At 57.1% G+C, this 14,869-nt stretch overlaps 1 protein-coding gene across 1 annotated transcript in view; it reads left to right on the top strand.

The window, feature by feature from the left end:
• Nucleotides 1-14,869, top strand: part of RAP1GAP (RAP1 GTPase activating protein) — a 162,630-nt gene that overhangs the window by 91,161 nt on the left and 56,600 nt on the right. Inside the window, exons 4-5 of the mRNA XM_075060307.1 lie at nucleotides 13,488-13,523; nucleotides 14,633-14,680. Of these exons, the coding sequence (XP_074916408.1) occupies nucleotides 13,488-13,523; nucleotides 14,633-14,680 (84 nt within the window). The remainder of the gene's footprint in view (nucleotides 1-13,487; nucleotides 13,524-14,632; nucleotides 14,681-14,869) is intronic.

Raw genomic sequence — 14,869 nt, 5'->3', positions numbered from 1 at the left:
CCCCACCCCCCAACAGCCTGACCCTCCCAGATCCCCATCCCCCAATGGCCTGACCTCCAGCTCCCCAGCCCCCACTCCCCAACAGCCTGACCCCTTCAGCTCCCCAGCCCCCAATGGCCTGAGCCTCCCAGATCCCCAGCTCCCACCCCCCAATGGCCTGACCTCCAGCGGCGTATTATCACCTAGGACAACAAGGCTTAGGCCTAGGGTGGCAAATTTGCTCAGGCCCCCTCCCCAACTCCACCCCTTCCCCAAATCCCCGGCCCGCCTCCTCCCCCAGGCGCGCCGCACTTCCCTCCTTTGACCTGCCCCCCGGCTTGCCGCGCGAAAGCACTGGGAGGAGGGGAGGGAGAAGCGAGGAGCGGCACTCAGAGGAGGCAGAGCAGAGGTGAGCTGGGGCCCGCGGGCACAGGGGGTAACCCGGGGGAGTGGGAACCGCTCCCTGCCCAGCTCACCTCCGCCATCCCCCGAGCATGCTGCAACTCCCCTCTCCCTGCGGGAGAAGTGAGTATCAGTGCTCAGGGGATAGCGGGGGCCGGCGGGCGTGGGGAGTAACTCTTCGGGGGGGCAGGGAACTGCTTCCTGCCCCAGATCATCCTCACTCCACCCCCACCATCCCCCGAGCGCGCCACATTTCCCCCCTCCCAGGCTTGCCGTGGGGGAGCAGAGATGAGCTGGTGCAGGTGGAGGGGGGCGGCTGGCGGCAATTCTTTGAGGGCCTGGGGTGGCAAATTTGTTAATCCGCCACTGCTGACCCCTCCAGCTACCCAGTCCCCATCCCCCAATGGCCTGACCCTCCCAGATCTCCAGCCCTCACCCCCCAACAGCCTGACCCCTTCAGCTCCCCAGCCCTCACCCCCCAACCGCCTGACCCTCCCAACTCCCCAGCCCCTGCCCCACAATGGCCTGACCCTCCCGGATTCCCAGCCCCCTCCTTACCTTACTTTCCCTTTGACCAGCCTGAAGCCCTCAGGTGACAGGTCCTTCCTGTTTCCCGGACCTGGCAGGTCCCCAGCACCTACTGAAGCCTCTGCTGCTGTTTGGTAGCCAACAGGTGAGGGCCCAGCTGCCAGTATGTGACTCAGTGCCAAGCAGGACCTTGGTGCTGACCAACTGGGCCAGGTCATTGCATGTTCCCTCCCAGCCAGGTTTTAAAGGGGAGAGGGAGACAATGGCCATTTGGGTGCTGGGATCTTTGTAGAAGTTGGGGGGCCAGGGCCAAAGTGGTGGAGGAATTAATGCTTAAATATCCCACCGAGAGCACATGTGTTTCTTTTGTTAAGAAGTGGGAGGCCATGGCCCCCTGGCCTCCCTGGTTCCAGCACTGCTGATCATGACTCCAAATTGTTTTCAGAGTCACTGCTGCCCAGGATCGAGCCCCCCTTCTGTAAGTGTGACCAGCATTCTTTGTTGCTAGATATAGACATATGTGTTCAGCCCTGTTAAAGTGCCTGCAGAACCAAAGCCCGGAGCACTTGGCATCAAAGATCCCATGGGACTATTCACATAAACTGGGTCATTATTGCTGATGTCCTGGACACGCTGCAGTTGGCAATAGTAACTACATTCTTCCTACCTAAATTCCTTCAGTTTAATTGGAGGTGGTGGTCTTCCCTGCCTGTCCTAAAATGTTGTGCAGTTTTGCAGAGAGTAGCTGCTGCATTCCTTCCCAGGGGGTGAAAGGAATCCTGTGCATACCTGTATTAAGCACTGTGGGATGTGCTGGGATTAACTGCTGCTATTTCTGACATGTGGTGTAATGACGCACACAGGCTATATGTGATCCCTTGAGTCGCTGCAGTTCCTGTACCTTTGTTCTCTGGCTCCATCTGTCACAAGCGGCACCAGACTAGCCAGGGGACCTGTGTTTCCCTTTCATTTTTGCCAGTGAAACACCTTGGATTCATTCCTGTAGCCTGCTAATTGCTTTAATTACCCTCACCTGGCTAATAGCACACAGCTACTGCTGGCCACTTCCCTTAAAGAGATGGTAATCCAAACAGCTGCTGCCTCTGATTCAAAGTATTAGGAATGACTTATGTTGCAAGGGTCCCAGAGGTCCCTGCCAAGAGCCAAGGCTCAATTTGCTGGGCTATACCCACAGCAAGCAAGGCCCTGCCCACAGGGCTTCCAATCCACACAGAGGTGGGAGCAGCGAGGGGACAGTGTCACAGAGTGTGGGGGAGTCCAGGCCCTGCAACCCTCACTTCCTGCGATTCACCCTGACTCTCAGCCAGCCAGTAAAACAGAAGGTTTATTAGATGACAGGAGCACAGTCCCAAGCAGGGCTTGTAGGTACAACCAGGACCCGTCAGTCAGGTCCCTCTGGGGGGCAAGGATCTTAGACCCCAGACTCCGGGTTCCCTGCCTCTTCCCAGCCAGCCCAAAACTGAAACTAAAACCCTCTCCAGCCAGCTCTCTTCCTTTGTCCAGCTTCCCGGGCAAAGGTGTTGACTCTCCCTCCGCCCTGTCTGTCTCAGATTACAGGCTCAGGTCCTGTCCCTCACGTAAAGTCAGCCCCTGCTCTCCCATCCCCCATGCAGACAGTCTCTACTGCGTCACATCTCTCCCCCCTTCGAGACTGAACTGAGCGGGGTCACTTTGACCAGTGACCTGGGGTAGTTCAGGGCCCCCTCTCTGGGCCAACGCGTCTGCTATCATGTTCGCACTTCCCTTCACATGGACCACGTCCATGTCATAGTCCTGCAGGAGCAGGCTCCACCTCAGGAGCTTGGCGTTGGCTCCTTTCATCTGGTGCAGCCAGGTCAGGGGAGAGTGGTCAGTGTACACGGTGAAGTGTCGCCCAAAGAGATATGGCTCCAGTTTCTTAAGGGCCCACACCATGGCCAGGCATTCCTTCTCGATGGCCGCGTAGTTTTGCTCCCGGGGTAGCAGCTTCTTGCTCAGGTACACGATGGGGTGTCTCTCCCCCTTTTCATCCTCCTGCATTAACACCGCCCCCAGTCCCGTGTCTGAGGCGTCGGTGAACACCATAAAGGGTTTGTCAAAATCTGGGTTCGCCAGAACTGGGCCACTGACCAGAGCCTCCTTCAGCGCCCGAAAGCCTCCTGGCACGGCTCGGTCCAGATTACCTTGTCTGGCTTCCCCTTTTGCACAGTTCAGTGATGGGGCGGCTATGGTGCTAAAGTGGGGCACGAACCTTCGATAGTACCCCGCCATCCCAATAAAGGCCTGGACCTGCTTCTTGGTTTGGGGAGCAGGCCAGTCTCTGATCACCTCCACCTTGGCGGGTTCTGGCTTCAGGCAGCCGCTCCCCACCCGATGGCCCAGGTAAGATACTTCCGCCATCCCCACCTTGCACTTCTCAGCCTTTACGGTTAACCCAGCCTCCCGAATTCGGTTTCAGGACTTGGTAACCTGGGACACATGGTCCTCCAGGTCTGGCTGAAGACGCAGATGTCGTCAATATAGGCCACGGCAAAACTCTCCATCCCCCTCAGTAGCTGATCCACCAGGCGCTGGAAGGTGGCCGGCGCTCCTTGAGGCCAAAGGGCAGGGTCAGAAACTCGTAGAGCCCCAGAGGGGTGATAAAGGCCGATTTCAGCCTGGCATCTGCGTCCAGCGGCACTTGCCAGTAGCCCTTGGTAAGATCCATGGTGGTGAGGTACCGAGCACCTCCCAGCTTGTCTAGGAGCTCGTCAGGCCTGGGCATGGGGTAGGCATCAGATACGGTGATGGCATTGAGCTTTCGATAGTCCACACAGAACCGGATTGACCCATCCTTCTTGGGACCAGCACCACTGGCGAGGCCCAAGGGCTGGAAGACTGCTGGATCAACCCAAAGCCAGCATGTCCCTGACCTCCCTCTCTTTCCAGATCCTGGGCAGTTTTACCAGTGACCCGAAAAGGGGAGCATCTTATAGGGGGATGTGACCCAGTCTCCACCCTGTGGACAGTCAAATTAGTGCGTCCAGGCTGGTTGGAAAACAGCTGTCGGTACAGATGCAGCACCCCTCTGATCTCAGCGTGCTGGGCCCTGGTCAGCTGATCAGAGAGGGGAATTGCCTCCAGGGGGGAACCAGCTTTTGTCCAGGGAATAGATCCACCAAAGGGTCATCTCCCCTGCTCCTCCCAGTGTCCACACACGGCCAACACCACATTTCCCTGTCATAGTATGGTTTCATCATGTTCACATGGTACACCCCGCCGGTGATGTGCCGGTTTGACAGCTCCACCACATAGTTTACCTCATTCAGTTGCTTGATAACCTTGAAGGGTCCTTCCCAGGCGGCCTGGAGTTTGTTTTTCCTCACGGGGATGAGAACCATCACCTGATCCCGGTGGCAAAGGCACGGGCCCGGCCGTGCGGTCATACCAGACCTTCTGCTTCCTCTGGCTCGGGCCAGATTCTCCCTGGCAGGCCCATGAGCTCGGCCAGTCTTTCCGGAAGGTCAGGACATACTCCACCACTGACTCTCCCTCGGGAGTGGCCTTCCCCTCCCATTCATCTCTCATCAGGTCCAGGGGCCCCCTTACTCGCCTTCCATACAACAGTTCGAAAGGCGAAAACCCGGTAGAACTCCTGGGGTACCTCCCTGTACGCGAACAGCAGGTGAGGTAAGTATTTGTCCCAATCCTGCGGGTGCTGGTTCATAAATGTTTTTAGCATCATCTTCAGCGTCCCGTTGAACCTTTCCACCAGCCCGTTGGACTGGGGGTGATACGCTGAGGCCCAGTTGTGCTGCACCCACATTTCTGCCATAAGGACAGGCAGCAGGGTCGACATGAAGTTGGACCCCTGATCCGTTAAGACCTCCTTGGGGAACCCCACCCGGCTGAAAATCGTCAGCAGCGCATCTGCCACTGTGTCTGCTTCGATAGAGGACAAGGCCACCGCCTCGGGGTAGCGAGTGGCAAAATCCACCACCACCAGGATGTATTTTTTCCCTGACCGGGTCATCTTGCTGAGAGGTCCACTATGTCCATGGCCACTCTTCTGGAAAGGTTCTTCTATGATGGGTAAAGGCCTCAAGGCTGCTTTCCCCTTGTCCCGGGCCTTCCCACCCTCTGGGCAGGATCACAGGATTGGCAGTACTGTCGGACCTGGGTAAAGACCCCAGGCCAGTAAAAGTTCTGTAGCAGCCTCTGCCTGGTGCGCCGGATTCCTGGTGTCCTGCGAGAGGGATGTCATGGGCCAGGTACAGCAGCTTGTGGCGAAACTTTCTGGGGAACCACCAGCTGCCTCCTGATCCCCATGACTCTACCTCCCCTGGGGGAGCCCATTCTCGGTACAGGAACCCCTTCTCCCACAGGAACCTCTCCTTGCAACCTCTCCTCAGGGTCTGTTCCGCACTAAGGTCAGCCTGGTCCCTGGGCTTCCGCAAGGAGGGATCTTTCTGCAACTCCGCCTGGAACTCAGCAGCTGGGACAGGGATGGGGACCAGCTCTCTCTTGCTGGCTGGGTCTGAGGCCGCAGCCTCTCTGAGCCGTGCCCCTGGGCGCTCCCCGCCCCCCAGGTTAGGTCCTGCACCTCGGCCGAGTACCTTCCCGTTGTCGGGGTGCAGTGCACTTTGCCGACTCTGACTACGAGTCACACGACCAGGGCACTCTGAGTGCTACTAGGCCAGTCCTCAAGGTCCCCTCCCATTAACACGTCTTTGTGGGCAAATATGGGTGTACCCCCACATCCTTGGGCCCTCCTTGGCCCCCCACTTCAGATGCACTCTTGCCACGGGCACCTTGAATGGGGTCCCGCCCACGCCCATCAAGGTCAGGTACCGGTGTCGGGCACCACCCAATCTGAGCCTGTCACCACCTCGGCCGGGCAAGCGTCACCTCTGCCCCTGGGTGTGTCCCAGTACCCAGTGACCTCCTTCCCATCTACCTCCAGGGAAACAATGCACTCTTTCCGGAGGGCAGCCCCGCGCCCACCCCGGGTAAACTAAGAACCCGGAGGCTGACGCTTACAGCCCCCAGAGGAGCTGACCTGGGGACTTCCTCCCTCCTTCATAGGTGGTATGTTGCCAGCCCCCCTTTCCCGGGAAGGACAACAAGGAATGCAGTTACAGCAGAGCTTAGAGGCAAACCAGACCGCCTGCAATCAAGTCCTTCGGGTTCAACGGTCGCTTGACCAGCAGTATTAGGATAGCTGTATATTCCAGTCACCCCAGCCAAACTAAAACTGACTGCCTTCCTCCATGAAGATTTCATCCGGCCCCTTCCTATTCGCACACTTCCCAGGCAAAGGTGCTGACACCACTCTCCCCGTTGAACTACAGCTCCAGGTTACAGCTTAAAAATCCTGTCTCTCACTATAAGTCCGCCCCGGCTCTCCCATCCTCCGTTCACACAGACAGACCCTACTCGCCATCACACAAGGATAGGTCCTGGTTGGTGTTTAGCTGTTGTAGGGTATGCGGTTGCTGGTGAGAATTGTTGCTTCAGGTGGAGGCTGTCTAAAAGCGAGGACGGCCCTGTCTCCGCAAGCGTAGCTCAATGAGGAAAGCTCACGCTGAAATAAATTGTTAGTCTCTAAAGGTGCAACAAGCACTCCTGTCTTGTTTGCGGATACATGACTAACACGGCGCTATCTAACCTGTCATGCTCCGTATAATGATCGCTACCCCCTTTCGAAGTCACAGGGAAAAACTGGCTCAGGACCTGGAAAGAGATGTCAGGGACCATGCCTGGCCGTGGGGTGACACTGTCTTCCAGCCCTTGGGCCTGGCAAAGTGGTGCTGGTGCCCAAGAGGATGGGTCGGATCCGGTTCCGTGTGGACTATCGAAAAATTCATATTGCGCATCAAACCCGTTTAATCTGAATGGCCCTAACCACCTCCACGGCCAGGCCTGAGAGCTACTAGACAAGCTGGGAGGCGCTTGTACCTAACTCATCCGACCATGGGATCTTACCTAAGGCTACCAGCAAGTGCTGATGGATGTGAGAATGCCAGGCTGAAATCAGCCTTTACACTCCTAGCTGGGGCTCTACGAAGTTTCTTGACCTGCCCTTCGGCCAAGGGAGCGCATGGCCAGCCTTCCAGCGCCTGGTGGATCAGTCTTACTGAGGGGGATGGAGAGTTGTTGCCGTGGCATATTAGGACGACAATCTGTGTCTTTAGTCAGACCTGGAGGACACAATGTCCCAGGTTAAACAAAGTCTGGACCAATCTCAGAGAGGCTGGGTTAACCGTCAATGAGCTAGAAGGTGCAAGGATGGGGATGGGCTGGTATTTACCTGGCCATCGGCAGGGAGCGGCTGCCTAAAGCTGAAACCAGCCACAAGGTGGAGGTGATAGAGAGCTGGCCTGCTCCCAAACGAGAAGCGGGTACAGGCTTTATTGGGATGGCGGGACTATGAAGGTTCGGGCCGCAGCTTTAGATCCCCATACCGCGACTGGCGAGTTGTGCAAGAGACGGGGAAGCCAGACAAGGTGGTCTGACGGAGCATGCCAGGAGTCTCCAAGTGCTGAAGGAGGCCGGTTAGTGCCTAGTTCTGCAAAATCCCAAGATTTGACAAAGACGCCCTTTATAGGTGTTTCCACATGACGCCTCAGATATGGGAACTGCTTTGGGAGGCGGTGTTTACATGCATAAAGGTATGATATTAAAGCGGGCGAGAGACACCCCATCGTGTACCATGAGCAAGAGTTTGTACTAATACACCGGGAACAGAGACACAATGGCCATCGTCGAGAGAGGATTCACGTGCACATCTACCAATGTGATATATGCCATCATGTGCCAGCAATGCCCCTCTGCCATGTACATTGGCCAAACTGGACAGTCTCTACGCAAAAGAATAAATGGACACAAATCTGACATAGGAATCATAACAGATTCAAAAACCAGTGGGAGAACACTTCAACATCTCTAACCACTCAGTGACAGACTCGAAGGTGGCAATTTTGCAACAAAAAAACTTCAAAAACAGACTCCAAAGAGAGACTGCTGAACTCGAATTAATATGCAAACTAGATACAATTAACTCAGGCCTAAACAGAGACTGGGAATGGTTGGGTCATTACACTAATTGAATCTATTTCCCTATGTTAAGTTCTCCTCACACCTTCTATGGGTCATCTTAATTATCACTTCAAAAGTTTTTTTTCTCCTGCTGATGACAGCTGGGCTCAATTGATTAGACTCTTCCTGTTGGTATGCATACTTCCACCTTTTCGTGTTCTCTGTATGTATAAATATCTCCTGTCTGTGTGTTCCATTCTATGCATCAGATGAAGTGAGCGGTAGCTCACAAAAGCTCATGCTGAAATAAATGTGTTAGTTTCTAAGGTGCCACAAGTACTCCTGTTCTTTTTATAGGAGGATGTGACCTGGTGGACAATCAAATTAGTGCATCCAGGCTGGTTAGAAAACAGCTGTCGGTACAGATGCAGCACCTCTCTGATCTCAGCGTGCTGGGCCAGGGTCAGCTGATCAGAGAGGGGAATTGCCTGCAGGGGGGAACCAGCTCTTGTCCCAGGGAATAGATCTACTAAAGGGTCATCTCCCTGCTCCTCCCAATGTCCACACATGGCCAACACCACAGTCCCCCTGTCATAATATGGCTTCATCATATTGACATGGTACACCCGGCGGCGGTGTGCCCGGTTCAACAGCTCCACCAAATAGTTTACCTCATTTAGCTGTTTGACAACCTTGAAGGGACCTTCCCAGGCAGCCTGTAGTTTGTTTTTCCTCACAGGAATGAGAACCATCACCTGATCCCCGGTGGCAAAGGCGCGGGACCGCGCCGTGCAGTCATACCAGACCTTCTGCTTCCTCTGGGCTCTGGCCAGATTCTCCCTGGCCAGGCCCATGAGCTCAGCTAGTCTTTCCCGGAAGGTCAGGACATACTCCACCACCGACTCTCCATCGAGAGTGGCCTTCCCCTCCCATTCGTCTCTCATCAGGTCTAGAGGCCCCCTCACTGACCTGCCGTATAACAGTTTGAAAGGAAAAAACCCGGTAGACACCTGGGGTACCTCCCTGTACGCGAACAGCAGGTGAGGTAAGCACTTGTCCCGGTCCTGCGGGTGCTGGTTCATAAATGTTTTCAGCATCATCTTTAGTGTCACGTTGAACCTCTCCACCATCCCGTTGGTGAGCTGTAGCCCACAAAAGCTTATGCTGAAATAAATTTGTTAGCCTCTAAGATGCCACAAGCACTCCTGTTCTTTTTGCGGATACAGACTAACACGGCTCTACTCTGAAACCACCACCAGAATGTATTTCTTCCCCGACCAAGTCATCTTACTGAGAGGTCCCACTGTGTCCATGGCCACCTTCTGGAAAGGTTCCTCTATGATGGGCAAAGGCCTCAAAGCCACTTTCCCCAGGCCTTCCCCACTCTCTGGCAGGGGTCACAGAATTGACAGAACTGTTGGACAGTGGTAAAGACCTCAGACCAGTAAAAGTTCTGTAGCAGCCTCTGCCTGGTGCGCCAGATTCCCTGGTGCCCTGTGAAAGGGATGTCATGGGCCAGGTACAGTAGCCTGTGGCGAAACTTCTGCGGAACTTCTGCGCCTGCTCAACACAAGTGAGTGTATATTTGTCGCTATGTATTTGTTGGGGGGCTAACCCTGCACACAGGAGCGCTGCCTCTGGATCCCCCATGACTCCATTTCCCCTGGGGGAACCCATTCTCGGTATAGGAACCTCTCCTGGCAACCTCTCCCCATGGTCTGTACTGCACTGAGTTCGGCCAGGTCCCTGGGCTTCTGCAAGGAGGGATCTTTCTGCACTCAGCCTGAAACTCAGCAGCTGGTGAAGGAATGGGGATTGGCTTCCTCTCGCCTGCAGGCTCTGAAGCCTCAGCCTCCCTGAGCCATGTCCCTGGGCACCCCCTCCCCTCCGGGGTAGGGTCCTGCACCTCCGGCAAGGTACTTCCCCTGCAGTCAGGGCAGAGTGCCCCTTGCTGGCTCTGGCTTCGGGTCACGATCAGGGCACCTTAGGGGTTGCCTGGCCAATACTCCAGGTCCCCTCCCCATTAACACCTCAGTGGGCAAATGGTGGTGCACCCCCACTTCCTTGGGGCCCTCCTTGGCCCCTCATTTCAAGTGTACCCTCGCCACGGGCACCTTGAATGGGGTCCCGCCCACCCCCATCAGGATCAGGTAGGTGTTGGGCATCACTCGATCTGGAGCTACCATCTCAGGCTGGGCCAGCATCACCTCAGTGCCCATGTCCCAGTATTCATTGACCTTCCTCCCATCCACCTCCAGGAGAACAAGGCACTCACTCCACAGGGACAGCTCCGCTCCCATCCTGTAAACCGAGAAACTGGAGTCTGGAGCATCCAACCCCCCAGAGGAGCTAGCATGGGGCCCTCCTCTCTCTTGAGCATTTGATAAGCCTGCCCCTCGTCCGTCCGGCTGGGTCTCTACCCAGTTAACCCTTTGTGAAGGGGGATTGGTCCCTTTATCCAAGAGGGGAAACTGAGGCATGGAAGGCTGTGTGTCACCCATGTCAACAGAGACTTGAGATGACAACTCTGGGCTCCTAGCTCCAAGACACTGGCAGGGGCACTAAAGCATCCTAACTCTTGGGGGAGGGGAGTTGGCTCTGGGTCAGTGGGGCTGGACAGGATAGGGGAGCGCTGGTGGCTGGCTGGCCTAGTTCAGTGGTTTTCAAACTTTTTTTCTGAAGAAAATTGTTGATGCCCGCGACCTAATGGAGCTGAGGATGAGGGGTTTGGAGCGTAGGAGGAGCTCAGGGCTGGGTCAGGGTTGGGGTGTGGGTGTGAGGGCTGCAGGGTGGGGCCGGGAGTGAATGGTTCAGTTGTGGGAGGGGGCTCTGGGCTGGGGCAGGGGGTTGGGATTGGGGTTTGGGAGGGAGGGAGTCAGAGCTCTGGACTAGGGGTGCAGGCTCTGGGGTGGGGCTGGGGATGAGGGGTTTGGGGTACAGGAAGGGGCTCCAGGTTTGCGAGGGGCTCAGGGCTGGGGCAGGGGATTGGGATGCGAGGTTGGGACATGGACTTATCTTGGGCGGCTCCTGGTCAGTGGCGCACTGGTGGTGCAAAGGCAGGCTTCCTGCCTGTCCTAGCACCACGGACCACGCTGTGCCCCAGAAGTGGCCAGCAGCAGGTCTGGCTCCTAGGCAGAGGCGTGCAAGTGGCTCCACGTGGCTCTCACCCACAGGCACTGCCCCCTACCAGCTCCCATTGGGCAGTTCTCGGGGCAGGGGCAGCACACAGAGCCCAGTGGGCCCCCTCCTCCTCTTCCGAGGCACAGCGCCGTGTCAGGACAGGTAGGGACTAGCCTGCCTTAGCCGGACAGCACTGCCGATGGGACTTTTAACGGCCCGGTCGACAGTGCTGACCAGAGCCTGACATTTCATGACTCAGTACTGGACAACCTGCAGTTTGAAAACCACTGGCCTAGTGGGCGCTGCTCCCCATGTCGAGGGCTGTGTGTGAAAACAGCCTTGGTCTGCCGTTCACATGACCTCTGAGCAGTAGTGCTGAGAAAGTTGCCCCCTCCCCAATAGCTGGGGTGGTATTTGAGGATGCAGGCCTGGGGCTCAGCAGAGAGCTTGGCATGGGCTGAGCTGAGCTGCTGTCTGTTACAGAGCAGCCTGGGAGCAGGTGGGAGCAGCCTGAGTCTTTCACACACCCAGCCGCTGGGGTACGTCTGGTGGAGACCCCTGGCCGTCCAGGTGATCTGAAACCAACTCCCTGGCTCCTCTGCACACCCTGGGGCAGGCTGGAGCAGAGAGACCTGCCCCTTGGCACAGCTCTTTCCTGCACCTGGCTCCACGCCCATAAAGTACACAGCGAATCCCAGCACCGGGTGAGCCACTACTCGCCTCCATGCCTCCTGGTATCCCGGGGCTGAGGGGGCGGGGGCTGGGGCTGGCTGCTCCACAAGAGCTCAGAGCAGCTGAGGCTTGTGTGGTGCATGGGGAAGTGCCCCAGGAGAGCCCCAGCCCATCAGGATGGCTTGGCTGCAGCCCTTCTCCTCTGGTGCACCAGGGCTTCACAGGAGCAACTCAGCCGAGTGCGGCTGGAATGTGAGTCTGGCTCAAGAGCAGCGTCTCGGGCACTCAGTGGCATCAGCATCGGGGACCCTGGGGCTTCCAGCAGCATCCGCCTGCCCTGGCTGGGTTTGCTCGGGTGGTGCCTGACAGTGACCCCGACCTTTGACACTGGCCCAGAGAAGCACGCTGTGGCAGGTCTGCAGGCTGGGGCGACAGAAGGGCAGGAGGGGACGCACGCCAAAGTGGGTGAATGGGGCTGGGATGTGGGGGAGGCAGTGAGAAGAGCTGGCCTGGAGGGGGATCGGTGGGTGGGAGGAGCCCCCGAACCAGCCAGGGCTGCTTCCAGTCTAGCTGTTTCATATGAAGTTCAGGGCTCTGTGTTCCAGCCCTTCCACCCACTCCAGCTGGGAGCTGCTGAGCGCTCAGGGAGCTCTGAGCTGCTGCCAAGACAAGTAATTAACCATGATTGCTTGTGTTAGAAGGGAAAGTGGTTAACCCTGCATGCCTAGGGGTGAGCAGGGGCCCGTACCGTATATGCGCATGTGGGGTGTGTGTCCAGGAGTGCATGTGAATGAGTTCTTGAGGGGTGCATGTAGGGGTGTGTGCAACGTGTCTGTAGTTTGCATGTGAATGTGTGAGGAGGGTGTCTGTGTGCACATGCATGTTGGCAGGTGTGTCTATGTTCAGGAGCATGTCTGGGTGCACCAGGGTGTTTATGGGGGCAGAGGGAAGGTTGTGTGTGTGTCTCTCTCCTTGTGTGTGTGGATTCCTATATGGGTGCATGTCGGTGTTTGGCCATGTGCCCATGTACACATCTGTATCTCAACACAAGTGAGTGTATATTTGTCACTACGTATTTGCTGGGGGGCTAACCTTGCACACAGGTATCTCAGTAAGTGTCGGGGGTGGGGGTTCGCCCATCTAGCAGCTCTGTCCTCTGGTGAGCAAGCTCCCCCTGCCCTCACCCTGTGCTGGTCCCCAAAAGGCAGGGCACATTGGGGCTTTCCATGTAATGTCTTGGGAAATCCAGCCCATCATATCTGAGCCCCATCAATGGGCCAGACAGTTCCCACCTGGGACAGGCCAGAACTGCCTCCACTCTGCAGGCTGAGGGGTGCATGGCCTAAAAGGAGGACAGCTCTCATCCCATTTGGGACAAGGGCTGATGGGCTCAAGCAGGGAGCGTTACTCCTGGATCACACAGCCAGCGTGATTCACTGCCCCAAGATTAGACTCAGCTGGGGAGGGAGTCCCCTGGCAGTGGGAGTGTCAGCGGAGGCCTGAGGCCAGCACAGTTACTGAGACCAGTGGTGGGGCAGATGGCAGGAGTGAGGGCCAGGCTGGGAGCAGGGGCTGGGACGTGGCTGTCTCTGAGTCTCATCAGACCTACCCCTAAAGTCCTCCTGCCTGAGGTTGATGGGGGCAGCCTGGCTATCCCATGCAGGGCACTGATGGCAGTCCTATGACAATGGACACTCTAGGCCTGCTGGGATTGCAGAGCAGGGTCTCGGCCCTTCGCGCTGATGCAGACTGCTTTCTCTCTCTTGCAGACTTCAGAGTTGTTTGAGATGATCGAAAAGATGCAGGTGAGTCGCCTCCCTGGAGCTGGGCCCGTGGCTGGCCGGCCAGAAGAAAGGAAGGAGGGAAGGTGCAGTGCACACTTGGAGGCATGGCCAGGGGGCAGCTGGACTCTGGCGAGCCACCCAAGAAGTGGAGGCTGGTTTGGGGAAGGGATTCCCAGCAGGACCCTGCTCTGGGCCCATTTCAGCCCAGGGAGTTTCCCGATGAGAGATCCTCCAGGGCCCCTGTGTCCCATGGGAGAGCCCGGGCAGGAGCAGCCCTTGAGGCTCAGCGATTGGAGGAGGTTGGACAGGGTGTTGACTCGGTACATTCGGCAGAGGCTGTTGCTGTGTCTGGAGCCTAAAGAGCTTTTAACTGAGTTTTTCAGTGTCTCGCTGCAGCTGATTCAATACATTTCTGGAGGGGACGGGTACGAGTAGGGTCTCCTCTGATGCTGCAGGTTGAGCAGAGCCAGGGAGATGGGGATCCTGCAAACCCCTAGATGCTTTCCAGAAGGGCCCTTTGCACTGGGCTCCCTTCGGGAGAGGGTCTCTCTGTGGACCCTGACTTGGGATTGAGGATGAAGCTGCTCCGTCATCCCCTGCTGGGATTGGCATTTCTAAGCAGGCTGCTGGCAGTGGCTAAGTCGCCAAGCAGAGGCACCTGCAGGAGCGGGGCCCAGTCTGGGAACCAGGCTCTGCCCAGCCAGTTCAGCATGCGAAGCCAACCTCTCCAAGTGAGCAGAGCTGAATGGCTTCCTGGGGCTTTGTAGCCCTGGGACTTGTCCCTGTCCCGATGCACTGCACAGACACACGACGATACAGAGACTCTAGCAGAGGCTGCGCAGCCACAGTGACAACCAGCACCCCACCCCCAGCTGTGAGTACATGGACACACTTGCAGAGATCCTGCTAGGCACTGCCACAGGTGGACACAACCCCCAAGTCCCTCCCACAGCCATCGACTCAGAGGAGGATACAGAGCAGGTACAGCCACGCGGCTGTGACCCACAGCTGCCTGCAGATCTGTGCCAAGCAGGAAGCAGCCCCCACCCGCAGAGCAAACACCCACTCTGGTGCAAGGGCCTGTGCTCAGGGCCACCCACTGACTCTCTCTTCCTTGTTGTCTCTCACAGGGAAGCAGAATGGATGAACAGCGATGCTCCTTCCCACCCCCTCTCAAGGTAGGCCCCAGAGGATGCTGCATGGGGGCAGGGGCATTGGCTCTCCCTCCCCCAGCACATTTGGGGTTACCCACTCATGCTGGGATTCCCTCTGCAGTGTCGGGTGGGGCCTGTGCTTTGCACCACCCGGCTGCAGGTGGCTCTGGCACCCCTTGCGCTCTGTATTGAGCTCAGCACCCACCAACAAAG

The sequence above is a fragment of the Chelonoidis abingdonii genome, chromosome 23 (genome assembly GCF_003597395.2).
Source record: "Chelonoidis abingdonii isolate Lonesome George chromosome 23, CheloAbing_2.0, whole genome shotgun sequence".
Lineage (NCBI taxonomy): Eukaryota > Metazoa > Chordata > Testudines > Testudinidae > Chelonoidis > Chelonoidis abingdonii.
Note: the sequence above shows the minus strand (reverse complement) of the source record. Positions and strands in the feature narration are given on the sequence as shown.